The sequence below is a fragment of the Vombatus ursinus genome, unplaced genomic scaffold (assembly GCF_900497805.2).
Source record: "Vombatus ursinus unplaced genomic scaffold, bare-nosed wombat genome assembly UNPS02014807.1, whole genome shotgun sequence".
NCBI lineage: Eukaryota > Metazoa > Chordata > Mammalia > Diprotodontia > Vombatidae > Vombatus > Vombatus ursinus.
In genome coordinates, this window is record NW_020954585.1 from 6,085,288 (window position 1) to 6,112,171 (window position 26,884).

Below are 26,884 nucleotides of genomic sequence, written 5' to 3' on the forward strand. Positions count from 1 at the left end.
GTACAGTGCTTGGCACTTAGATGCTTAATAAATGTTTGTTTCTTTTTTCCCTATAAAATGAAGGGGTTTACTAGATCAGGGGTTCTTAACCTAGGATATGTAAGCTTATTTTAAAAATATTTTGATAACTATATTCCAATATAATTATTTTCCTTTGCAATCCTACATAGTTTATGTATCTAAAAATTACTTTGGTAAGGGCTCCACAGATTTCACCATACTGCCAAAAGGCTCCAAGACCCACAAAAGGTTAAGAATGCCTTACTAGGATAAAGTACCGGCCCTGAAGTCAGGAGGACCTGAGTTCAAATTTGACTTCAGACCAAACACTTGACACTTACTAGCTGTGTGACCCTGGGCAAGTCACTTAACCCCAATTGCCTTAAAAAAAAATGCCTTACTAGCCTGGATGGTCCAGGTCTTTTCCAGCTCAAAAGTCTATGATCTGGCACAGCTAGGTGGCAAAATGGATGGAGTACCAGCCCAGAGTCAGGAGGACCTGAGTTCAAATGTGACTTCAGACCCACAATACTCACGAGCTGTGTGACTCTGAGCAAATCACTTACCCCCAATTGCCTCATCAAAAAAAAAAAAATTTAAAAAGTCTATGAACCTATGGAGCTTCAAAGATGGTCATCCTAAGGGCTACGTTTATCAGCTTTAGTTGTCAGCGGGCCAAATGATGCTTTCAGGCTCTACAGTTTATAAATGTGGTTATTTTCCTCCCTCCCTCTCCTTTTTCCTGAATGCATTATGCTGAATGAGGCACGACCACCTATCCTCAGTGCAAAGATGGGGACATCTGACTAAGAAAGCAACACTTGCTAGAGGATCAAAGTCTCCTGACAGAGAGGTGATGGACTCAATACACAGAATACAACATACAATTTTTACACATGGCCAACGTGGGATTTTGTTTTGCTTGACTATGCATATCTATTTCATTACAAGGGTTTCATTTTTCATGTTTTTTCTTCTAAGTGGAAGGGGTAGGATGGAGGAATTGGAACGGCGAGAAAATAAATACTTGCTAATTGAAAAAAATTAATTAAAAAAATTTTTAAAAAGAAAGCAACACAGTCAATCTGATGAAATGCTCCAAAGCAGTGAACATCAGAGAATGCACTGGAGCATTCCAGCATCCAGCATTCACCTCTCCCAGGTCTGGGCCCCTCTCTCCTTCCCAAACTCTGGTCACCTCCCCTCTCTCGCAGCTTTGCTTCCTTCCCTCTCCTCTTTTCCAAGCTCTAGCCTCCTCCTCCCTCCCCCCCTCTCAGCTTTGGCCCCACCCCCTCTCCCAGTTATCGCCCCTGTCTCTCACTTCTCCCAGCTCTGGTCCCTCCCCTTTTCCCAGCTGTATCCCCCTCTCCTCCCTCCCCACCTCTCCCAGCTCCCCGCCTTTCCCCCTCTCCCAGTTCTGCCCCGCCCTCTCTCCTGCCTTCCCAAGTCTGGCCCCGCCCCTTCCCGTGTTGGGCTCCCCTCCCCCTACACCGCTACTCTCCCCCCTCCCCCGCTGTGCTCTGCTATCTCCCTCCCCTCTCCTCCCCGCTCTTCGGGAGGCGGGGCGCTCGCGTTCCAAATGTACCTCCTTGACGCAGCCTCGGGCTGAGCCAATCGCCTGGCGCAGGCGGGCTGCGCCGGAGCGGAGGGCGACCAATCCGAGGGCCGCGAGGTCTCCTGCGGATTCCTCTGTGAGTGGGGCCGGGGCTTTGCGTCGGGTCGGCGGCCGGGAGGAGAGGGTCTGAGGTCTGCGCCTGGGCTGGGAGCGGAGGGAGGGAGGGAGTGGGATATTGACGGTGACTGGAGCCGCCCCCGCCCCAGACCCTCCTTCGCCCACCTCTGGATGGGCCGCAGAACGCTCGCAGCCACTACTGAGGTGGATACTGGGGTAGCACATCTGCCGGGGGGGGGGAAGGGGACGGTGGGGGAGCTGATTCACATCTGGAGGGGGCGGGGCTCCCAAGCAGCTCCAGAACCAGGTGTGTTGCTGCTGGAGAGAAGTCCTGGGAGAGTGGCCTAGGTCAGCATCCCGAGCACTGCGAGCATAGGTTTAGATGGAAGAGGTGGGGAGTGGAGCAGGGAGCTGAAGACGTTCCTGTCTGCTTTGCATCTGGATGACTTTGAAGAGGTAGGACTGGGGCTGCGGGGTTGGAGAGGAGAGGGAGGTGGATGCCTGTGCTTTCTCACATCCGGCCCTGTTTGCAGAGAAATTGGAACTCGTGTAAGCAGGACCTTCTTTCTCCCACCCCTCAATGGCTTTGCGGACTCTGAATTGGCTGCTTGGGGCGGGGGTGGGGGTGGAGGGAGTGCAAAATGAAGAGAAAGACTTCTCCTCTCCTTTTTTCTGCACATTTGGAGTCAGGGAATAGGATTGCTCTCGTTCAGCTCCCACCTCGGGACAGTCAACTAGCATTTATTAAATACCCATCATGTGCTGGCACTATGCTAAGCTGTCGGATAGGCAGCCGTAACTGCTCACACAAGTATCTGGACCTGGCACTTTGTGTGCCATCTTGATAGAATCTGACATTTATTAAAGAATTGTGACAATTTGGAGACATCTAACTCTTCAGTAACAGCGTGTTTCCTAGTCAGTCATGAGAAGTGGGTGTCAGGCACACCAGAATAAACCTGTTTGCAAAGGGATTTACTATGGGCAGATGGTCAGGGGGCTGGGAGATTTTCACATATGCTGCTTGTGACAATGCCATAAAACATACTGACACTCTGTCAGAGTGGCTGCAAACACATGTTTCCAAAGGAGAAAGAAACTTAATTAGAAGCTTGAACTAACTTGCCTGTGATCGGAATAAGAGTTTATTTTAATTTGGCTGGCTGGTGCAGTCCTCAGTGTAGGGCAGTTTTTACAGACATAAGGTCAATTTTCTAAAGAAAATTTGACTCATCTGTCAGGTTTAGCTTTCAGTGTTACTGTTACCCTAAGGATCCTTAATACCTAAAATATAGCTGCCTAATTATTCATGGACCTTATACATAGTAGATAGTAAATGTTGAATTGAATTCCAGGCAATACCTGGAATTGACTGTGTTGTCTTAAAGTTACCGTGGTGTTTTCTGTACATACATCTTAGGATGAATGATATATAATCTGTAGACTTTTGATTGACAGACTATATAAAGACTGAAGTGTCTTTTCATGAAACACTGCCCTGAGCAGAACTTAGCAGAAATGAATCTTGGGAAGTTCAGTTTAGCTAATCTTCTCTCCCTAACACCCACCTCCACTCCCATTCCATTTCCTGAGAGTTTGAAGCATCTTTTGGCTTCTGAAAAGATTTGTGGTTATAATGGAAGAAGTTGTAATAGTGCATATGAGTGTATAGTTTTCAGGGTGGCAACCAGAATACTCTTAATGGAATGGTGGAAGGCCTAAATGTTTTGCTAGGTAAGTTTTTGGTTGGTCAGATACTAAACCTGTTCAGTCTGATGTCCTGCTTCTTCTGAGGAAGACTATTCCCTTGTGGTACCAATTCTTGTCCTCTCATGGTGAAATAGAGAGAAGTAATGATCTATAAGACCTACTTTGAGAGGTGAGGGTTGTGGAAGAAAATTCTGTACTTTGAATTTAAAGCACAAGAAAGGTTTTTTTTTTTATTAATTTTTGATTACTCTTATCTAAGCATTTTTCTGCTTAGAAAGAGATAAGCCCAAACTAGCAATATCCTCTGCCCTTAGAAATTCTCTTAACAGTTTGAAGTCAAGGATTTATGGCACATCTGAACAAAGAAAATTTTGCTATTAATATTGAGCAAAGGTCCAGTGTTTAGATAACAGTTCATTTAACACTTTGCTTCTTCAAACCAAACAATTGTCACTTAAAATATGTGGTGCATCCTAAAGGAGTCATTTTGTGGCACTTAAAAAGGTTTGAGAGGAGTGGCTACATGGTAGAGTGGATAGAGCTCAGGCCTTGGAGTCAGGAGGACCTGACTTCAAATCCGGCCTCAGACACTTGACACTTACTAGCTGTGTGACACTGGGCAAGCTACTTAACCCTGATTGCCTCACCAAAAGAAAAAAATAAGGTTTGAGAGACATAATTTCTGGGTAGTTTAATCATTTTATTAATAAGGCCAGCTCGTTTATTAATAAAAAAGTGGTCATTTAGCCATCTCTTTTAGACCAAAGACTTCTAATGTCGGTAGACTCAGTTTATATGCCTTTGGAAGAGCAGGAGCTCCTCAGAGTGGCAGTCAACCCTGCTTGGTTAACATTTAATGAGAAAATGAATGTTAAAATGACAAGGTGGGCTATATTACAGTAACAGTTTTGGAATAAATGACTTGGGTCACCCAAATCTTAGTCAAAGACACTTATCAATTTCCATATCACCTGTCTGACAAAAGGGAGAGATTAACACTTCCCTGACCTGTCTGAGCAAACACAATGAGCAGGAATGCACTCATTAGCCCAAAATTAGAATTTCTTTTACTGTCTGATTATATCTTGGCCTGGGTAAATCTCTGCCCAAGATTTTCCACTCTGGTTGATTTCTAGATGAGGAAGTAGATAAGGGGAAAAACCTTAGTCATAATACAATAATTAGTTATTAAATACAAGAGAGAAAATTAATTTTTCACAATTTCTTAAATCGTTCAATTCATCTCCAGTAGAGATAGATGACGCCACATTAAAATATTTCCAATTCTAAGTCTGATTACCACCCTTGATCCATTTTCTAGAACTCTAGAGTTTTCTTTAATAGTTTCCTAACAGAAAATGGTTAGGCTTTGGAAAAGGGATTTAATGGAAGGCATTATTTTTGGAAGTTTATTATTACTTGATAAAGGTTTCCTTCATTCTGTTAAGTCTGGAAGGAAACTTTAGACTACAGAAATATTTACTTCCTAATATTTTCACTAAGGAAAAAGAGACCTTAAAATGTATTTTATATATAATAGTATAATAGTAAAAAAATATTTTCCTGTTGCAGTCTAGCACAATGCCTGAAATTCTTCCAGTAGAGATTGATTCCTTTTCGTTTTTTGGAAGGTATTGTGATTTTTGGGGGGGGGGGGGTGAGGCAGTTGGGGTTAAGTGACTTGCCCAGGTTCACACAGTTAGTAAGTGTTAAGTGCCTGAGACTAGATTTGAACTCAGGTCCTCCTGACTCCACGCCCAGAGCTCTATCCACTGCACCACCTAGCTGCCCCTGGTATTGTGATTTTTAAGAGTACCATTGCTATATATGTTGTCAGCTAATGCTTAGAAGAATGTCTTGTAGGAACTGGGTGCTGAGTTAGTTAATGGGGTAATTCTATTTTCCTTTCTATTCTTAGCTGGGTAATCAAGGTCTTTCCATACAGACTTTCCTTCTTTCCACTCTTCTCTTGTAGTATTGGGAATCCCCATAGCTCCAGGGATTTCTCTGTAGTCATCCTAATTATTCCATTGTTTTTTACATGGAGATTACTGCTTATTTATTTCCTAAAATGAGGTTTTATCAAATACTTGTAAAAATAGAAACCCACTCATAAACTATAGTACTTCTTCACCAATAAACACATAATTAGCTGTTTGCTTACACAGTTAATAGTGAAGTAGGAGAGATATTGGAAGGCCTATTTATATAAAAATAACAGAAAAAGTTATTTCCAGGAAAAAGCACTCTAGAAATAATTTACACATTTGTAATTCTCTGTAATCTGTCTGTTTTCATTCAAATGATACCATCTATTCAGTTATTCCTTAAAAATTCCTTTAAAAAAATTCCTTTAACTATTTTTAGGCTTAGTGTTTTTTCTACATTCTGAAATTTATCATCCACGTAAGAGCTAGGTACACCAAGACTGTGTGGATACGACAAGCTATAAGATAGGATCTCTTCAGGAAAAGGACTTGCAATCTAGTCAGAGAAAAAGGATTCCTTCACTTTATCCATCTGTTTAGCTGTGTTCCCATATCTCTTCTCCCTTTTTCCTTTCCTCCTATTCTTTTTACTTTCTATAGTCTAGTTCAAAGCTCAGTATTCAACTGAATGCTCTCTCCAAAGTTACCAATGATCTCTTATTTGCCAAATCTAATGGCCTTTTCTCAGTCCTCATACTTTTTGACCTCCCTGAAGACTTTGACACTGTCTCCAACCTCTTTTTGATACACTATTCTTTCCTGGTTCTCCTGCCTGACTCTCCTTATTCTTTTTTGCTGAATGTTCATCTATGCTCAATAACTTGGGTGTTGTTATTCCACCCCCTCTTCTCTTCTTCCTCTGTGGTATTTTGCTTGGTATTCTCATCAGTTCTCATTAATCCAATTATCATCTCTATGCTAATGATTCTTAGATATGCTTATCCAGCCCTAATCTCCCTCCTAACTTGTAGACTCCCATCTCCAATTTCCTATTGGACATCTCACAGTGGATGTCCTGTAGATATCTTAAATTTAACATTTCCAAAACTGAGCTCATTTTTCTCCCGCAGCATCTCCCCTCTTCCACACTGCCTTATTACTATTATACCATTCTCCAAGTTACCCAAGTTCACAACCTAGATGTCATCCCTGACTTTTCACCCTTTTTGAAAGCACAGAGACATTTTTATTGTTTTCTTTTTTTAGTTCCAAATTATCTCCCTTTCCCTCTCCCCTTTGAGGAGGGGAAGAAAAGAAACAACCAAAATTGATTGCAAATATGTATAGTTACACAGAACACATTTCTGCGTTAGCCATGTTCCAAAAAAGAAAGAAAATAAGAAAGAAAATCAAAGAGAAAAAAAAATGCTTCAGTGTTCACTCGAATCCATCAATTCTCTATGATGAGGTGGATAGCATGTTTTGTCATTACTCTTTTGGAATTGTGGTGGGTCTTTGTGTTGATCAGTTACTACATCTTTCAGAGTTGACTAACTTTACAATATTGCTGTGAAGATTGTTCTTCTGGTTCTCTTGATTTCACTTTGCATCATTTCATACAAATCTTCCCAGGTTTTACTGAAACCATCCCCTTCATTCTTTCTTACAGCACAATAGTATTCCATTGCTTTCACATACCATCAGTTGTTTAGCCATTTCTCAACTGATGGACATCCCCTCAGCTTCCAATTCTTTTGCCACCACAAAAAGATCTCTTTGGGGTCTTGCCCTTGACACTTTACTCTCTCAAGCCCTCATATACAATTTAATGCCAAGTCCTGTTGATTTTACCTTTATAATATCTCATGTATATACCCCCTTCTCTTTTTTGACACTGTGGCCATCCAGGTGTAAGCTCATCTCACCTCACAGCTGCACTGTTGTAATAGTCTGCTGATTGGTGTCTCTGCACTCCACTGCATTCTTCACTCAGCTGTCAAAGTGATCTTCCTAATGCTCAGGTCTGACCATGTCATACATACACACCACACACACCCCCCAACCTCTTCAATAAACTCTTTTTTTTTTAATAAACTCCTTTTTAAAAAATATTTGTTATTTTTAGTTTTCAACATTCAAGATTTAGAGTTCAAAATTTTTTCCCTATCCTCCCCCCACCCCAAGATAGCATGCAATCTGATATAGGATATACAAGTACAATCATATTAAACATATTTCCACATTTGTTGTGTTGTGAAAGAAGAATCAGAACCAAAGGGAAAAACTATGAGAAAGGAAAAAAAAAGAGAAAGTAGTATGCTTCAATCTGCATGCAGACTCCATAGTTCTTTTACCGGATGTGGATAGGATTTTCTATCATGAGTCTTTTGGAATTGTCTTAGATCATTGCATTGCTGAGAAGAGCCAAGTCTATCAAAGTCAGTCATCACACAGTGTTGCTGTTACTATGTACAATGTCTCCTGATTCTGCTCACTTCACTTAGCATCAGTTCATGTAAGTCTTTACGGTTTTTTTGAAATCTGCCTGTTCATCTTTTGTTATGGAACAATAGTATTCCATTACATTCATATACCACAACTTGTTCAGCCATTCCCCAATTGATGGACATCCCCTCAATTTCCAGTTATTTGACACCACAAAAAGAGCTACTATATATATTTTTGTGTATGTGGGTCCTTTTCCCTTTTTTATGATCTCTTTGGGATACAGACCTAGTAGTGGTATTGCTGCATCAAAGGATATGAGCAGTTTTATAGCCCTTTGGGTATAGTTCCAAATTGCTTTCCAGAATGGTTGGATCAATTCACAATTCCACCAACAATGCAGTAGTGTTCCAATTTTCCCAGATCTTCTCCAACATTTATCATATTCCTTTTTTGTTATATTGACTAATCTGATAGGTGTGATGTAGTACCTCAAAGTTGTTTTAATTTGCATTTCTCTAATCAATAGTGATTTAGAGCATTTTTTCATATGACTATAGACAGCTTTAATTTCTTCATCTGAAAACTGCCTGTTCATATCCTTTGACCATTTATCATTTGGAGAATGACTTGTATTCTTATAAGTTTGACTCAGTTCTCTATATATTTTAGAAATGAGGCCTTTATCAGAGACACTGACTGTAAAAATTGTTTCCCAGCTGAAAGCCCTTCTTAACCTGGCTCTCTTTGTAGTTACACTCTGCTTCTCTCATGTATTCTGTGATACAATGACCCTGGCCTCCTAATTGTTCCTTAAACAGGACACTCCTTCTCCCGACTCACTGGCTTTCCTTATTCCTCTCTACCTCCTGGTCTCCTTAGCTTGCTTCATGTCTTAGCTGAAGTCCTACTTTCTACAAGAAATCTTTTTCAATCCCCTTTAATATTAGTGCCTTTCCTCTGTTGATTATTTCCAGTTTATCCTGTCTATATCTTGTTTGTACATAGTTATTTTCATACTGTCTCCTCCAATAGACTGTGCTCCTTGAGAGCAGGGACTGGGTTTTTTGCCTTTCTTTGAGGTATTTCTAAAGCACTATACATAGTAACTGATACATAATAAATACTGTTTTACTTAACTTGACAGATGTGTGTATATAAAAGTATTTATATATGTACATACATATATGTGTATAGTTACAGATAAACAATCAGCACAAGGAAGCATGTGCTTTTTAAATGAGTGATACATACAGTAAAAATCCACATGTCCCCAAGAAGCAAAAGGTTGCCGATTGCAGAATCAATTCCTTTCCCAAATTCATAATTATCTTGCATCACTCTCATTTCTTTTCTCAATTTTTCCTTCTATTTCTCTTATATGATTTTTAAGCTCCTTTTTGAACTCTTCCATGAGATCTTTCTGGACTTGACACCACTTCCTGTTTTTCTTTGGGGTTTTGCCCGTAGGTGTTTTGACTTTGTTCTCTTCTGAGTTTGTGTCTTGTCACCATAATAACTTTTTGTGGTCGGGTTCTTCGTTGTTTTCTGCTTGTCCTTTTTTTTTTTTTTTTTTTTTTTTTTGCTTTTTTCCTTTCTTTTAAATTTGAGTTCTGTTCCTAGGCTGGCAGCTTCTTGTGTTAGTGGCTGCAGGCCCTGGCTGTTTACTTAGTGCTGCACTGATGTTGCCCTGAGGCCCAGGGGAGACCCTTGTGTCTGGTACTGCTGAAGGCATGGGTGAGAGTTGGCAGACTGGAGGCTGTAGGGGTCTGGCAGCTTACCTCCTGCTAAGCTGAGGTCCTAGTGATGGTGTCTGATGTGTGCTGAGGCCCAGTGGAGTGTTTCTGCGGTTCCCCATGGCTACACTGAAGCACATGGTGGTCAGGCTTCTGGAAGTTACCTATTTGGCCAGGGCTACGCTGAAGCCTGGTAGGGTGGTGGCTGGCAGCTGCCTGTTTAGGACAGTACTAAAGCACCTGGAGCCTGGAGATCTGACCGCTGGAGGCTTCCTGTTTGCTCAGGGCTGTGCTGAAGCGGCTGGCTGCTTGTTTGTTTAGCCTCTGGTAGGGTAGGCGTCTACCTGTTTTCCTGGGGCTATACTGGAGCACCTGGTGGTTCTCAGAGCTGGAGTCTGCTGGTCCCCTGGCTATGCTAAGGGGCGGGGGGTGTTGTCTTGTTATTGGTGTTTGCCTGCTCCACCACACTGGGGACACTGGGGCTCAGGATCTGCTGGTTTGCTGAGGTGGGGCTTGCTGCTGGCTTGCTGGGATGCTTCCCGACCTGCGCTGCACTCCCCTTTCACTAGTGAGATGGACCTTTCTTGCCAATTCTCCAAGTTTCTTGGGCTAAAAGATTGTTGCACCCCATCTTTTTGCTCATTCTGCTGTTCCAGGTTTTGGGGCTCTATTTTATGGTTGTTTGGAGGTGAGTATGGGAGAGTTGCAACAGTTTACTGCTTACTCTGCCATCTTGGCTCCCAGAAGTCACTGCCCAAATAAATTTGACATCATTTTGACCTGTCAGTTGCTACTTAAGGAATTGTTATTCTTACATTTATTTCAAGGATACTAGCCTAGAATTTGAAAGTAGATACCAGCTTTCTAAAATATGTCAAGAAAAATAGCATTCTTATTCCTGTTGGTTTTGTGAGTAGGAAGTGGGGTGACATGGTAACCCCTGAGCATTAAAGGATCACTTGGACAACTGAGTAGAGAATTAACTGGAGTGGGAGGAGATTTGAGGCAGGGAAACCAATGAGCAGGCTATTGCAATAGTCCGTGTGTGAGGTGAAGAAGGCTTGCATCTTGTCTGCTAGACTGGAACCAGCCTCTAACCTGTGGGTGCCCAGACCCAGACAAACAGAGCAGGCTAGAGACAGGAGAGTCAGAAAGCAAACAGAAGTTTAATTAATTTCGAAGTGAGGGAAATGACTTATGCATATGGAAGCCCCCCCCCCCAAGAAAGGGGGCTTAACATGCGAGACTGAAACCAGGTCTCATATACATCCTGGGCTGGACCATGACATAATCATTTTTAGATCTTGAGTTACTGTCCCTATAGGCCCTGTGGAAACAGTATTGTCTCAAGTCTTGGGGGTTGTGTCCACCCTGTGTGGCACAGAATCAGAGCTCTGTGATGGAAACTGGATTACATGCCTATAAATGACAAGGAGCAGGGATTGTGAACATCCCATGGATGGACCTGGGAAATAGGGGGAACTAACACTTTGCCAGAGGTGATATCATCCTGAGTGCAAAGGATTATTGTTATGCCAAGCTCAGGACACAGCCAGCTTGCTGGACTTTAGTTCTGGAAAACAGTAACTCCAAAATATTTTGACAATCTAGGTGGCCACGTTGTCAGAAGAGAGAAGTGGATGTATATTTGAGATATCATAATTCCATAGTGTTCCATAGTTATTAGTAAGCATATGCAAGTGTCTACTCAGGCAGAACTGAGAGGGACTTCAAGGAATTTAGGATCAGTTTCTTAGTAGGGTCGGCCTCCAGAAAAAAGGCAAGCATAGAAGACCTGATTCTACTTTAAAGAATCACAGCCTCTCATAGTTGGAAGAAACCTCAGAGGCATCTAGTCCAGTGTGTCCTTGAACATACCTTCTATAACTGATCCAGCACATAATCTGTCACTCCACTTTGGCTGAAGAGTTCCAGTCAGGGGGATCTCAGTCTGTCCCCATTACTCCCCGATGTGCCCCCTTTCCTCCCTACCCTGTTCCACTTTGGGGTAGTCTAGTTCATAGGATCTTAGGAAAGACTTCAGAGGCCATCTAGTAATCCAACTGGCTCCTTTTATAGATGAAGAAACTGAATGTAAGTGATTTGTCCAAGGTACCTGCCTCAGGCACATGATCAGAATAAGCATCCGAGGCAGGATTGAAGCCCAAATTCTCTAACTCCAGAGCCAGTGTTCTTTTTCAAATTCCCCAAGTTTTTAGGGAGTTTTTCCTGACATCAAGTCTGAATTTGTTTCCTTGTAACTTCACAGCTTACTCCCAGTTTTGCCTTCTGGGGCTAAGCAAAAGGTTTCCCTTGTGCAATTGAAATACAGCCTTTGATATACTTAAAGATAATCTTCTTTTCTCATGGCTGAACATCCCCAGTTCCTTCAACTGATCCTCATTTGGCATGATTTTGTAGCCAGAGCCTAGCATAGTGCTTGGCACACAGTAGGCACTTAATAAATGCCCATTAAATAAATGAATCATCCTGGATGTCCTCCTGTGGACACTCTTCAGCTTATCAATACCTTTCCTTGAATGTAGTGTCTAGATTCTAGAACAAAACACTTTATTCTACATGTAGTTTGGTCAGGGCAGAGTAGTAGGAGTATCTGTCATCTCTCTTGCCCTCAATAATATTCTTTTCTTAATGCAGCCTAAGATTGTATTAGTTTTCTTAGCTGACAAGTCACACCTTTGACTCAGATTGAACTTGCATTGCATCAAAACCTCCAGTTCTTTTTCATACCTCTCTCATATTGTATTTGTGAGGTTGATTTTTTTAACTGAAGTTGGAGGCTTTACATTTATTCAGATATTCAAGTGGTTCTATAATTTCATTGATTTGAATATTCCCTCTGACAATCCAATTGCAACTTGTCCATGCTTCCTATGGAACTTTTTTGTCCATGTTTTCCCATAAATTTGGCATAGGAGATCTACTTAACATGTGGGAGGCCTTCCTCACTTTTCATCTGATATCCCAAGTAGACCAGTGGAGGACCTTGGCTGTCCATCACATGTGAGCAGCCCATCTTCTTTTCGTATCACACATTTCCCTCATAACATATTTTGCTTCCTTAAAATTCCTTCTTGGTACTTATTGCAGCCTGTGTACCTTTCCATTTTCCACTGCATGATTTTTTTTCCCTTTTTTCTTTTTTTCCCCCATTTCCCTTTCCCCCTTTCCCTTTTCCTTCTTCTCCTTCTAAAATTTCTGTTGGCAACTTTTCGAAACATCACCTTCATTTCCCAATATATTCCTTTCTCCTTTCCTTTCCAGAAAGCCATTGTATACAAAGAATAAAAAAAAAAAACTCAACAAAACTGACCAGCTATACTTGGTGCACTGCTTTGAAGAGAATGAGGTACATCTTCTTTTTTTTTGGTGAGGCAATTGGGGTTAAGTGACTTGCCCAGGGTCACACAGCTAGTAAGTGTCAAGTGTCTGAGGTTGGATTTGAACTCAGGTCTGCCTGACTCCAAGGTGGGAGCTCTAGCCACTGCGCCACCTAGCTGCCCCTTGAGGTACATCTTTTAAAAAATTATTTATTTTTAGCATTTTTTTTTTTAAATTTTGAGTTCCAAATTCTCTCCCTCCCTCCCACTCCTTCACCCACTGAAAAGGCAAGCAATATGCTATCAGTTATACATGTGAAATCATGTAAAACATATTTCTATGTTAGCATATTTTTTTTAAAGCAGGAAAAATAGAGAAAATTTGCATTCAGAGTTCATTGGTTCTCTTTCTGGAGGTGGATTACATTTTTTCATCATAAGTCTTTTGGAATTATCTTGGATCATTGTATTGATCAGAGTAGCCAAGTCTTTCACAGTTGATCATCATTACAACATTGCTGTTACTGTGCACAATGATCTCCTGGTTCTTCTCACTTCATTTTGCATCAGGTAATACAGGTCTTGCCATGTTTTTATGAAACCATCCATCTTGCTATTTCTTATAGAACAATAGTGCTCCTCCACAGTCACATACCCCAACTTTTCAGCCATTACCCAATTGATGAGCATCCCCTCGATTGATTTCCAACTCTTTGCCACCACAGAAACAGCTGCTATAGATATTTTTTGTACATTTAGTTCCTTTTTCTTTGGTGTCTTTGAGATACAGACCTAGTAATGGCATTATTGGGTCAAAGATTTTGCAGTTTTTTAGCCCTTTAGGCATAGTTCCAAATTGTCCACCAGGCAGTTTGGACTGTACACTATGCCACCAGCTTTTCATTAGAGTACCTATTTTTCCTTTGTCCCCTCCAGCATTTGCCATTTCTGATAGGTGTTACTGATAGGTGATACCTCAGAGTTGTTTTAATTTGTATTTCTCTAATCAATAGTGATTTAGAGCATTTTTCATATAACTATAGATAACTTTGATGTTTTTCTTCTGAAAACTGCCTGTTCCTATCTTTTGACCATTTATCTGTTGGAGAATGATCTTATTTTTATAAATTTGACTCAATTCTATTTGCAGTATATATTTGAGAAATGAGGCCTTTATCAGAGAAACTTCCTATAAAATTTTTTTATATTAATTCATTATCTGTGGTACCTTTTAGCATAATAGTTTCCCTGATTATCTCTTTTAATTAGGTCTATTTTAAGTACATTTTAAAAAATAAATTTTTTTAATATCTTGGTTTTTAAGAATCACTTATGTCACATTGAAAAAAGTCTGACATAGGGGTGTTCCACACTCATGACCTTTGCCTCTGTAATGAAGCAGCAAATAATGCCTTTTCTTATGTTTTCTTCGGGTCAAGCTTAATCATTGGGATGCTAAAGCACTCAATTCTCATTTGCTTTGTTGTTTCCATTTACCTTGTGTATATTGTTTTCCAGCTTCTTTTTATTTCACTTTGTATCAAGTCTTCCTGTGATAAAAAGAAATACCATGTACTCCTAAATATTTATTACAACTTTTGGTGTACATGAAAGCCTTTTTTCCCCCATGGGAAGATTTGTTGATGTCTGTCAGTTGCAGAATAGCTAAATAAGTTGTTTTACCTGAAAGTAATTGAATATTATGGGGTTGTAAGAAATGATGGATATTATGAATACAGAAAAATTTAGGAAGATTCATATGAATTCATGCAAAGTGAAATCAGTAGAACCAGGAAAACAATATATGCAACTGCAACATTATGAATGGAAAAAAACAACAACAAAGCAATTGGAACTGAATAAAGTGCAATAGTAACAGCCAGGCTTAATCTATAAAAAGAAATATGAGAGGTCACCTCCCCTGCTACTTTGCAGAGGTAGGGGACTATGGGTGTGGAACTGACTACAGTGTCAGACTTTTTTGATATGTTGATTAGTTTTGTATAGCTTTTCTCCTCTTTATGTTCTTTGTTCTAAGGGATAGCTCTCTGGGAAGGGAGAGGGGAGTATGTTGGGACATGTAGGGAAAAATAAAAGATATCAGTGTACTTTATTTTTAAAAATCATTTATGCTTCTCTATATTCATCACTGTACTTAATTCTTATAGTAATATTCCATTATATTCAGGTTTGTTTAGCCTTCAATTTGTGAGCGTCCATTTTGTTTTCAGTTCTTTGCCAGTGCAAAAATGCTACTCTAAATATTTTAGGTTTATATAACATCTATATTTTTCATCTTCTACCTCATTGGGGTCTATGCCTCCTAGAAGGATGTCTAGGCCAAAGAGGATAGTTTAGTTACTTTCTTAGCATAATTCCAAATTGCTTTTCAAATTCATTGGATCAATTTACTGTAGCCCCTCCAACACTGGCTATTCCCATCTCCTGTTGGATTTACCAATTTTCTGGGTGTGCAGTGAAGCTTCAAATTTGTTTTGATTTGCATTTTTTTTATTATTAGTGATTTGGAGTAGTCTTTCATATTGTTGTTGAAAGGTTTCTTCATTTAGTAATTGTTCATTCCCTTTGACCACTGGGGAATAATTTTTGGGTTTTGTGTTTGTTTTAGTTTTCTTTATATTTTGGATAGTAGGCCCTTATCAGAAATATCTATTTTCTCCCCCTCTTCCCCCCTCCCTCCCCTTCTTCCCCCGTCCCATTGACCACTTCCTTTCTTTATCCTGGTTGCATTTGTTTTTTTGTTTTTTTTTTTTTACAAAAGTTTTTCAATTTCAAATCATTGAAATGACCTATTTCATCTTCTGTGATCATCTTCATCTGTTATTTGGTTAAGAACTCACTCTCTAGCCTTAACTGTTAAAGATGACTTGATCTGGTCCTCCTCTGATTTTTTTATGGTGTGGTTTTTGATATTCAGGTCATATGTTCATTTTGAGCTTATTGGATATATGATATTGGTCTAAATCAGGAGTTCTTAACCTGAGGTCCATAGCTTGTTTAAAAAAAAAATAATTACATTTGTGTAGAATTGATTTTGTTTGCAGTCCTTCATGTTTCATTTTATGCATTTAAAAACATTCTGAGTAGGATCTATAGGTTTCACCAAATTGTCAAAGGAATCTATGACACAAAAAAAAATTAAGAACTCTTCATTTCAGTCTAATTTCTACCCAGTTGCTTTCCCATTTTCCTAGAAATTTTTATGATACTCATTTTCAGTTCTTTGGAAATGGTCATATTTCTTGCCTTACTCCATACAGCAGCACAGGTAGAGTCCTGATCTTAAAAAAAGATGAGCCTTTATTTTCAGAGGAATATTGGTGTCTCTAAAAAGAGATTACTAGTTTCAGAGAGGCAATCTACCTTTCTCTTCTTCTGTTCAACTCTGGGCTAAACTTCTTGTCCATTTGTAATTTCTGTCCCAGATACATATACTCATGGACATAATCTGGGCAGTAGATATTCTTCATTCTGGTCTTTCCTACACCAATCTCCAGATAAGCTTATTTGAATGGCTATGAATCTTTTCCAGAAGACTCTGCAGAGTTGCAGGTCTTAATGAACTAGCACAGTGTCACTCCAGCTGGAGCACCTGGAGGACCTTACCATGTGTTTCTTCAGCTTGGACTCTAGGCTGCATCTCCTCCTTCACAGTGGAGAGCGCCTTTGGCAAACATTTCTGTTTTACTCCTCCTGATGTTTATAATCAGAGGGTCACTGAGCAGGGTTATCTCTGTTACTGTATCTTTCAAGGAAATTTGAATAATTTTGATGTATCAATAAGAGATAACTTGTTGGAAGAGAGACTGTAAAATGGAGTTTTATTATGATTTTTAAATGCTTAACAGATATGTGCAGTGGGATCCTTTGTTCTCAGCATCTTTGGTCAATTGTGAAATGGTAAAGATGTAGTCCGTTGTTGAATATTACTAGCAAAATTACTCGTATTGTCATTGAGGATACCCTTGATTTATGTGTTAATTAGCCTCACAAAATTTTTTATAGAAGAGAAGTAGACATATAGGTTGATGGTTGTTTTCTCGTTCAAATTTTTTACATTAGTAGGAACTGAATTTTTTTTTCCTATACCTTGAGTCTCTTCCTCTCCTTGTGAATCAGTCTTCACCATTCTGTCACTTCCAGCACAATCATCTCTGTATAGTCCAATGTGACTTTTCCCCCATGTTTATTTTCTTTAGTACCATTTCTACCTCCCCTTCCATGGACTATGAGGTTAGAGCTCAAATGTGGTGATTCTACTGTTCTTGATGGTAAAAGTAGTTTGTTATAGTAATTTTTGCAAATATTTTCCATTTTCTTTTTGTTGTTGTTGTCTTCTTTCTGTTTTTTCCTTGAGATGACTTGGCTTAATTGGATATTTTGTCAAGCTTTTTCTAAACTGGTTTTATCCTCCACTGCTTATCTCTGCTTTGTGAGATCATATTGCTTGAAATCATCCATCACCCTTTTTGATAAGATTTTAGACATAAATTTATATGCTAAATTGGTATTGCCTTCGTTTATCACCTTTTCTCTACTGGATAAATAAGTTGTGCATACTGACTAGTGTTTCCTAAATACTTTGGTGGTCTTGTGTTAATTGATTTACACTGACCAGATTTCCATGTGAAATTATTATAACTGGTGTCTGTGTCATTTCTGTTGTTCGTTTCTTAATTTTTGTTATCAATTACTTATTTAAATAGTTCAATTGAGTTGTTTTAATGATATGCCATGTCTTTTTTTCATTATTTTCATTCTTCTAGTTTTTACCATTCTGATCTTTTCTCTAGTAAGTTGGTGGTCTGACTGTACACAAATAACTGATTCAGGGTAGACCCTTACAATAATAACAAATCTTTACTTTTCCATTAAATTATGATCAACTTAATTTTTTGTATGCTATTTATTGTTTGCCTACCAGTTCTTTTCTGGAAGAAAGTGTTCGTAATGTAAAAGCATGAATCTTCCGAGTAGTATTTCACCTCTCATTTCTTCTTTATTCTTTCCAATACATTTTTTTCCACCATCCTCTTTTCCCACTTTTGCATTGAAGTCACCAAATATGTATGTGACACAGCATAGGGCCAAATAGATTCCCAAGGACACTGTCCACTGAATACCTTTATTCATTTAATAGGCATATGCTAAACACCTACCTTATGCCAGGCATTGTCCTAGGGAATTCAAAGACATGGAATTTACATTCCCTTGGAACTTTTATGTAGGTAAGAAAATACTAAATATCTGCGAAGTAAATATTTTGGTGAGAAGGGCACAGTCAATGAGATAAGGATATGCTTCTTGTGGAGATTGAGCTGAGCCTGGAAGGAAGTGAGAGGTTAATGAGGCATAAGGGAGGGAAGGGAGTTCCAGGCATACAGGACAACCTGTGCAAAAGGTTAGAAGGTGAGAGATACAGAATCATTTGTGAGGAACATCATGTAAACCATTTTGTCTTAAAGTGTGTGAAGGGAAGTCATATATAATAAGTCTGCAGAAGTAGGCTGAAGCCAAATTGTGAAGTGAGTTATGTAACTCACCACCAGTGAGTTATTCAGGCTTTTTCACACGTAGGAGCTATTTAGCTGGACCCGTGGAGAGGTGGGGAAGACTGGAGGCACTGACTACCTACTAATTTGGTGTTTCTTTTGCTCAGCTGCTGCCCAACCATGCCAAATTCCTTGCTGTGGGCTGTGGATATTTTTGGGAGAGTGTACACACTTGCCACAGCTGGCCAGTACTGGGAACTCTGCAAGGATGCCCATCTAGAGTTCAAGCGAGTCAGCGCAGTAAAGCAGTGCTGCTGGGGGATTGCTTGTGACAATCAAGTCTATGTGTATGTGTGCTCTAGTGATGTCCCCATCCGGCACCGGGAGGAAACCTATGAGAACCAGGTAGGGGCTCCCCAGAGTTCCGTCTCCATGGAGGTTTAAGTTCACTTGCCTTCTGTATGATTAAATCAAACTTGGTTTGATTTAAAGTTAAAAATGAAAAAATGCCAGAGGGGCCTTGTGTAATGGAAAGATTCCTGGGCTCCAAATCAGGAATAGTAGTCATGGTGCTGGGTGAGTTTGGGCAAGTCACTTTATCTTTCTAGGCTTCAGATTCCTCCTCTGTAAAATGTAGGGGTTGGACCCCTTGCTCTCTAAGGTCCCTTCTAGTACTAGTAGTCTGTTTCTATGAAAAGCAAAATTGAGCAATAACCCTTAACTTTTGGCAGGCAGAGAAAATGGTTCATTGTTTTATTCCTATTTCCCTTTTTCTCCAACAGACCGAAGTTTAATTTCCTCTTTTATGTCCCAAGCTCAATAAATAAGAATTAAAATATCAGAAGGTGGAGTTTCTCATCACTCAGTCTATAGGTGTTTGTTAAAGCCTTACTATTTGCCAAGCACTTTCTTAAGTGTCAGGGATACAAAGAAAGGCAACTTAGATGTTTGAGGGCTAGTTGGTTTTCTAAGATGTTTGGGGCTGAGATTAAAATGTAAATGTAAACAGTTCCTCTTCTGGGACATGGCCAGAGCCTTTCTACTAGGAAGAGACAATCTCCATGGAGCATCAAGTCCCTCTGTGCTTAGGCATGTAGGACTAGATTGTTAGGAGACCTGGGTTCTAGTCCCAGCTCTGCCACTAACCAGTTGTGTGATTCTAGACAAAGTCCTTACTCTCTCATTAGCTCAGAATACTATCTATCAAATGAGAGAAATACCTGTCCCTCCTGCTTCACTCATAGAACTTTTGTGAGGATAAAGAGTTGCAGCTAGGTAGCATAGTAGATAGAGTGCTTGACTCGGCATTGGGAAGATCTGAATTCAAATTCTGCTTTAGACACTTAGTAGGTGTGTGACCCTGGGCAAGTCAGTCTCTCAGGTGAGGAAATTGAGGCTGTAAAATAGGGATAATAATAATACTTAGCTCACTCGTGAGGATTAGGATTAAATGAGATAACATATAAAATGTGTTGCTTGCAGATCTTAAGGTGCTATACTAATGTTAACTATTATTATAATATATGTAGAATAAATAAAAATGCTATATAGCTATAACTAATTACCCTCCCAGAGATTTAAGACACCTGTAACTCCCTCCCTCTCCTAGAAAAGAACTCATCTACAGGCTTCTCTTCCAGCTATCTCAATCCAGAGCCCTGGTTAAACCATAGATTATTATTATCATCATCATCATTAATAGCTGGTATCTATGTAGGGCTTTAAAGTTTATAAATTACTTCACACCTGTTATCTGATTTAAACCTAGTTAACAACCTTGTTGAAGTCTAAGTACTACAGGTATTATCCCCATTTTACAAATTAGAAAACTGAGGCTTAGAAGTATTAAGTGACTTGTCTACTGTCATACATCTCTTTTTTTTTGCTTAGGCAGTTGGGGTTAAGTGACTTGCCCAGAGTCACACAGCTAGTAAGTGTCAAGTGTTTGGTCTGAGGCCAGATTTGAACTCAGGTGCTCCTGACTTCAGGGCTGGTGCTCTATCCACTGCGCCACCTAGCCACCCCCTGTCATACCACTCTTAAGTGTTAAGAGGCAGGATTGAAACCAAAATCTCTCCCGACTCTAAATCCAGCACTCTTTTGTTACTTTTTTTTGTCAAAAGCACAATTGAAGGCTGTATTTTCCCTCTTGTCTCTCCTGAGTAGCGATGGAATCCAGTTGGTGGTTTCTGTGAAAAGCTCATGCCCAGTGACCGCTGGCAGTGGAGCGACGTGAGTGGGCTCAAGCACCAACAGCTGGATAGTTTGGTGCTGCCATCACCACACTGGGAGTGGGAGTCTGACTGGTACGTGGATGAAAATTTTGGAGGGGAACCCACCGAGAAAGGGGTAGGTGACTCAAATACCCACCCACTTAGATTCCCTATAGGAAGTTGATGTCTTTGGCCAGGCTCCTCCTCTGAAATGCTGCTCTCCCCTCTGTACCACTTGGAATTAGCATCCTCCCCACTATTAGCATCCACCCCCACCCCCACCCTGGCCATTGCTGTGTGTGCCATTCCTGCTTGCTCTGCTATGATTGATGTGCTTGTGTGTGACGTTGTCTCTTTCAGGATCCATTGCCCCATCTCCCTTCTGCCCTTCTTGTGTCCTGACCACCCACCCCAATGCTTTCTCCATATTCCTCCACCTGAACCTCACAAAGGAAAACTCCCTTCTTGTTTCAGGGATGGACATATGCCATGGACTTTCCTGCCACCTACACTAGGGACAAGAAATGGAACTCCTGTGTGCGGCGGCGGAAGTGGATTCGCTACAGGAGATACAAGTCCCGGGACACTTGGGCCAAGGTCTCCTTGTTCCTTTTTTTTTTTTTTTTTTTTGATCCATCCCTCAGTGGATCAGAAATAGTTGAGTGAAGGTCACAAAAGAAAGCTCTTTCCAGGGCTAAGAAGCATGATATTAGCTATTGTATGTGGAAATATTATAAATATTTCCAAATTCTTGACCAAGCTCATTTCTTATGCTTCATGTTAGCCCTCCATGCCTCACAGCCTACACTGCCCCATATAAATACTATCATTCACACACAAAACTCACCTGATTGACCCACCATCGGTAGGATGTGGGTTTTTAAGTTGGGTGGAGTTTTTCTCCCTCTGCCTCCTTTTTAAAAAATGTTTTGCTACTTACATTATATTTTTTATTACATAGTCTGTTTACACACTGTGGATATATACTGCAGCTTAGGAATTTCTTTATTTCACACCCCTAAGTTCTTTTTCTCTTCCTGTGTGTGTGTGTGTGTGTGTGTGTGTGTGTGTGTGTGTGTAGGGGGTTCTCATTTGTGGAGTTGGGTTTGAATTAAGCCATCCATACTTTCTCAACCACTTTCCCCTTTAGGTCACAGAATCATGGATTGAGAGTCCACATATAGTCCTCTTCTTTTACAGATGAGGAAACTGAAGCCTAACTAAGGTTATATTCTTATCCAAGATCATGCAGGTATATATATGAGTCAGAGGTGGGATTTGAACCTAGGTCCTTCTGGTTATTTTTGATAAACTGCTATTTTTTCCCCTTTTTTATTCTTTATTCCAAGGTTGGCTCATGGGGATTAGAGGTAGGGAAAGAAGGAAGAGGTAAATGGAGGTGATGTAAAAACAAAAGATGCCAATAAAATGAATGTCATAGAGGAGCTGAGTTATAGAGTAAAGAGACCAGGAAGCCAGGAAGACCTGGGTTCACGTCCTGCTCCTGATGCTCACTGGCTCTGTGACTGTGGACAACACCCTTAGCCCTTCAGTGCTCTGGTCTCTAGGCACGTCTCTAAGGAGAGAAGCAGAGAAGGGGCTGACCTTCACTAGTAGAGGAAATGGCCTCACTTGGGAATTCCTTATGCCAATGAAGTAACAGGTGTAGTCCCTATTTAAAAAAAAAAATTATTCTGAATTTAATGAACACCAAAAAAGAGTGTTTTAGAATAAAAAGTAGAACAGAAGATTGTATGTGATCTAGTCCCTCTTTCCAGTCCTTGTATTTCATATATATATGTATATGTATGCACATGTATGTATGTATGTACATGCATGTGTGTAGTATTATATTTGTCTATAGTGCATTATATATGTGATATATATATATAATCTTATTTGTGTATAGTACATTATATATATCACATATGTGTAATGCTCTATTTGTTGCTGTTGTTTAGTCATGTCTGACTCTCCGTAACTGTAACCCCATTTGGAATTTTCTTGGCAAACATATTAGAATAGTTTGCCTTTTCCTTCTCCAACTCTCTGACAGATGAGGAAACTGAGGCAAACAGTTAAATGATTTTCACAGGATCACACAGCTAGTAAGTGTCTGAGGCCAGATTTGAACTCAGGAAGATGAGTCTCCCTAACTCCAGGCCTGGTTCTCTATCCACTGTGCCACCTAGCTGCCCTTGGAATTCACCTTACACAAGTATGATACTATAGCCTTACATAACAATGAAATGGCCAAGTCTTTGTCTTGGAGAATCTTGGGTGAATGTGTCTGCTGCATTATGACTGGTAGGGAATGGGTCAGGCGTAGCTAATAGAAGAATGAAAGGTCAAAGAAGGATAGAAACTTTGGACCTTTTAGTAATGATGGTGATGTGGAATTTAAAAATAAACATGAAATAAAGGGTTTTGGGGAACAAATTAGAAATCCTTGAATTTTGCATTCACTTGGAGGGTAGGAAGGAAAGTTTTGGAGCATTCATGGTTCCATTAGTTGGTGTCCTCTTGGGCTCTTCCCTCTTTGTTTCAGATTCCATCCCATGATGACCCTAAACAGCTACCTGACCCTTTCAGTGATCTCTCCATTGGAGGATGGGAAATCACAGATGAACCTGTAGGTCGACTCTCTGTTTGGGCAGTTTCTCTGCAAGGCAAGGTAGAACTATGGATTTTATTTTTATTCTTTTTCTTAACCTGGGGTGGGGAATGAGAGTTAGGGAAGGGGTAGGGGAGGTCCAATCAGAATTGTACTTACTGAGATTGGGTGATGGATTCCATTTTCTTTTCTTTTTTTTATTATTTATTTTTAGTTTTCAATATTCATTTCCATAAGATTTTGAGTTTTAAATTTTCTCCCCCTCCGACTTCTTCTCCCCGCCCGCTATGGGTTCTATTTTCTTGTGTAGGTGGAGAAAGGTGATACCTAGTACCTTGTCATCAGCAGGCCATTGTTTAATTATTTATGGATCATCTACTGTGTGTAGCTCTGGTCTATGGCAGAACTTCCACTTTAGTGTGCCATAATCCTCCAGAATATTCTGTGCATACACTGTGTTATACCAAACCACAATTGTCCTCAGAGTCAGGCTGTTGTTCTTACTCTGTGGATCGGCCCTTGGCCTGTGTGCCCTGCATGTTGCCTTTATCAACACTGACCCTGAATGTTCCTGCCTTGTTCATCCTCCTAAATTAGAACTCAGATGAAGGCTTGGCCCAGGTGCCTGTAGCAACTAGTTGAGGCCTGGTGGCTCAGCTATCATTGTTGGTGAGCTTCTGGGGACAAGCATAAAACTGTCACTTATTCTTTTCTCCATCATAATCATTGTCAGAGTTCTTCCATCCTTGCATACATACGTGATTTCCTCCAGCATAGGGTTTCCAGTGTTCCGTTCCTCTGTCTTCATCCTGTATATCACAGTGTATTTATAAATGTATGAGTATACCATGGTATTAAAGTAATGAAAAGTAATGCACTTATTTTTACCTGGCTGAACTCTCCCCCCCTTCTCATCCTCTCCCCCCAAACAAACAAAAAACAAGTTGAAATTCTACCCATTTTTCATTTTAAAAGGCCCAGCTAGATATCACCTTCTCAGATTATCTCACTTCTTCAGGATTTCCCCTTCTGAGCTCCTGTAGCATTTACTATTTATGCTGTTTCATATGAAGCTTAGCATTTCTGCCTTACATTATTAATAATCTCTTTTTATGTGTATGCAATGTCTCCTCAGCTACACTTACAGGTTGCTTCAGTGCAAGCACAGTGTTTTTTATTTTTTTATGTGCTTCTCAGGGGCTAGCATGATAATGGAGCAGATAACTGATTTTTTGTTGTTTTTTTGTTTGTTTTTTTGTTTTGTTTTGTTTTTTGGTGAGGCAATTATAGTTAAGTGACTTGCCTAGAGTCACCGAGGTCACATTTGAACTCAGGTCCTCCTGACTCCACGGCCGGTGCTCTATCCACTGTGCCACCCAGCTGCCCCTTTTTTTTTCCTTTAAAGGTTGGAGATCGGGTCCCATTATGCTAAGGGGCTTTTGGTCTGAGCAGAGGAGATGAGATCAATTAGCCAGGAACAAAACAAGGGTATAAGTATGTGTGTGGGTATGTGTCCCCAAGTGTATCCCTAGGAATAAATATACGGGTCAGTTTTTTGTTTTTGTTTTTGTTTTTTTTAATTTCTATTTTGATTTTGGAATGTTTTTGGTAATTTTTCCACAAGATTTTGATTATGCTTAATCCAGAAATCATTTCTGTTTAGAGTAGCTTGCCTTCCAAATCGTATTTGTCTTAGACAGATATCAGAATTACAATTGCTTCCCTGTACACATGCTAGTTAATGCCTGGCAGGTGGGCTGGGTTGGGGAATGTGGTGGGGCTGGGGGGAGAAGAAAGGACCCAAGAACAAATGGCAGAGATAAGGGGTAGCCTGACTGGGATCAGAAATTTGCCAAAGTAATCCATGAAGCCAAATGTGGATAATGGAAAATTGACTGTATATAAATGTAGAATTAGTGTTTATTGAAGTGTTCATAGGATCATAAATGTAAAGCTGAAAGGGATCTGAGGCCAGTTAGTCCAACCAACCAAGGAAACTGCTCAGGGAATTTAAATGACTTGCCCTGGGTCAATTATTACCTGTGTAATAATTGTCCAAGGCAGGATTTGAACCTAGTTCCTCTTTTGTGACAAAGATATAAGAATAGAAAACATGTCCCCTGACCTTAAGAAAGAAGGCTTACAATTTGGTTGGAGAGCCAAGAAACAAATAATAATGTAAAACTGTGTAATTAACTATTAAATTGAATCTGCTTGAGTGAAAAAACATATGGGATAGTACAATGGGTGACTAAGAAGGACAGAGATCAGCGGTGGCTGTAGTAGTTGAATCACACATACATTCTTAGGAGTGGGAGAAGGTAGGGCTACAGAAGCCCTCTTCTCACCTTGTGTCTCCTTTAAGCTGCTGGGCAGGACCAGTAAAACTTACATATTTGCATATGACAAAGCCCAGACATTTCCTTTGCCCTTCTCAGGATCTCCTTTTTTCTACCACCCCTTTCCTGGAGCCTTAGACTAGATTTGTCCCCCTCACCCCCCCAGAATGAGTTGGAAGGATCCCAGTGCCATCCTCTTTCTCCCTCATTAACTTTCCCCCCTCCCTTCTTTGCCTTGCTTTGTTCTGACATCCAACTTCCTCTTCAGATGGTACTTGCTTTTTCATTGCTCAGGGCTGCCTTAACTATCGGCCTCCACTAGGGGGACATACAGGACAAAATATGCTGCCACCATTTGCAGTCTAGTCTCAGCCCTTGAACCATGGGCTATTTAAAAGCTGGTAGGTGTGTGCAGGTTTGGGACATGTGTGTATATCTGCATGTAGGCATTTGTGTATGCAGTTGTACGTATAGGATTATGTGTATGTTGCAACTGTATGTAGCAGAGTGCTTAGTATATCTTCTGCTTAGTATAGGCCGATGCGGTCAAAGGCCAGCACTTTACACTTTGAGCTTGAAAGCAGTCATAATACTTAGTTTGAGAACTGGGGGATGAAGAGCCACATTCTGTTTAAAGATTCCAGTGCTGCGTGTGGGAGGCAGATAGCTATGGAGCCAGAATGACTTCTTTCAGCCTTCCTCCCAGGCTTTAGGAACAGGTTTTAAATCTTCTGGGTTAGACACATCTTCGGAAGGCCAAGTCTCAGTGAAAGTTGGGGAGTTCTTGCTGAGTTTATTTAAAGTTTTGATGGTAGTATTGAATCTCATCCGGTTTTCTAAATATCAAGGCAAACATAGTGACAACTGCCCTGACTCTGCCTTAGGCAGTTTACATAGTCAAAGTGAACATAAGAAAATGTTAGTCTTCCCTTGACCCAAAGCAAAGTCACTGAGAACTGTCAGAAACCTATAGCCTCTTACATAAATAAATGCTGTTTAAGGAATACAGAGCATAGTCTCTGTTGGAGGGGAAATTCTGCCCTGATTTAGAGCTATGGATCAGAAAGAGTTCCTCACAGTGGCACACAGCATACTTAAAGTTTTCCATCATGCATTTTTCTTGCTTTCTAGGTATGGTACAGAGAAGATGTCTGCCACCCAAACCCTGAGGGCTCTTCTTGGTCACTTGTAGAAACCCCTGGGGAAGCTGTGCAAATCAGTTGTGGGCCCTATGATCTCCTTTGGGCCACTCTTTGGGAAGGGCAAGCAATGGTCCGAGAAGGAATTGATAGAAATAACCCCAAAGGTAATGAGCTGATGGTATCTAGCTCAGAGTCTTATGTCCCCTGAAAGCTCAGAGAGCCCTCGGGGAC

The 26,884-nt window shown here is 40.3% G+C and overlaps 1 protein-coding gene across 5 annotated transcripts in view; it reads left to right on the forward strand.

The window, feature by feature from the left end:
* Nucleotides 1-1,692: 1,692 nt before the first annotated feature.
* TECPR1 (tectonin beta-propeller repeat containing 1) overlaps nt 1,693-26,884 on the forward strand; it is a 73,781-nt gene continuing 48,589 nt past the window's right edge. Inside the window, exons 1-7 of one of the 5 annotated variants that reach the window (XM_027874384.1) lie at nt 1,948-2,128; nt 12,777-12,861; nt 18,513-18,750; nt 20,512-20,694; nt 21,033-21,155; nt 23,107-23,232; nt 26,643-26,817. In XM_027874384.1, coding sequence (XP_027730185.1) covers nt 12,857-12,861; nt 18,513-18,750; nt 20,512-20,694; nt 21,033-21,155; nt 23,107-23,232; nt 26,643-26,817 — 850 coding nt within the window. In that variant the 5' untranslated portion in view covers nt 1,948-2,128; nt 12,777-12,856. Of the gene's footprint in view, nt 1,747-1,781; nt 1,877-1,947; nt 2,129-12,776; nt 12,862-18,512; nt 18,751-20,511; nt 20,695-21,032; nt 21,156-23,106; nt 23,233-26,642; nt 26,818-26,884 lie in introns of those variants that run through there. The other 4 variants (XM_027874385.1, XM_027874387.1, XM_027874383.1 and 1 more) reach the window with 4 other exon arrangements.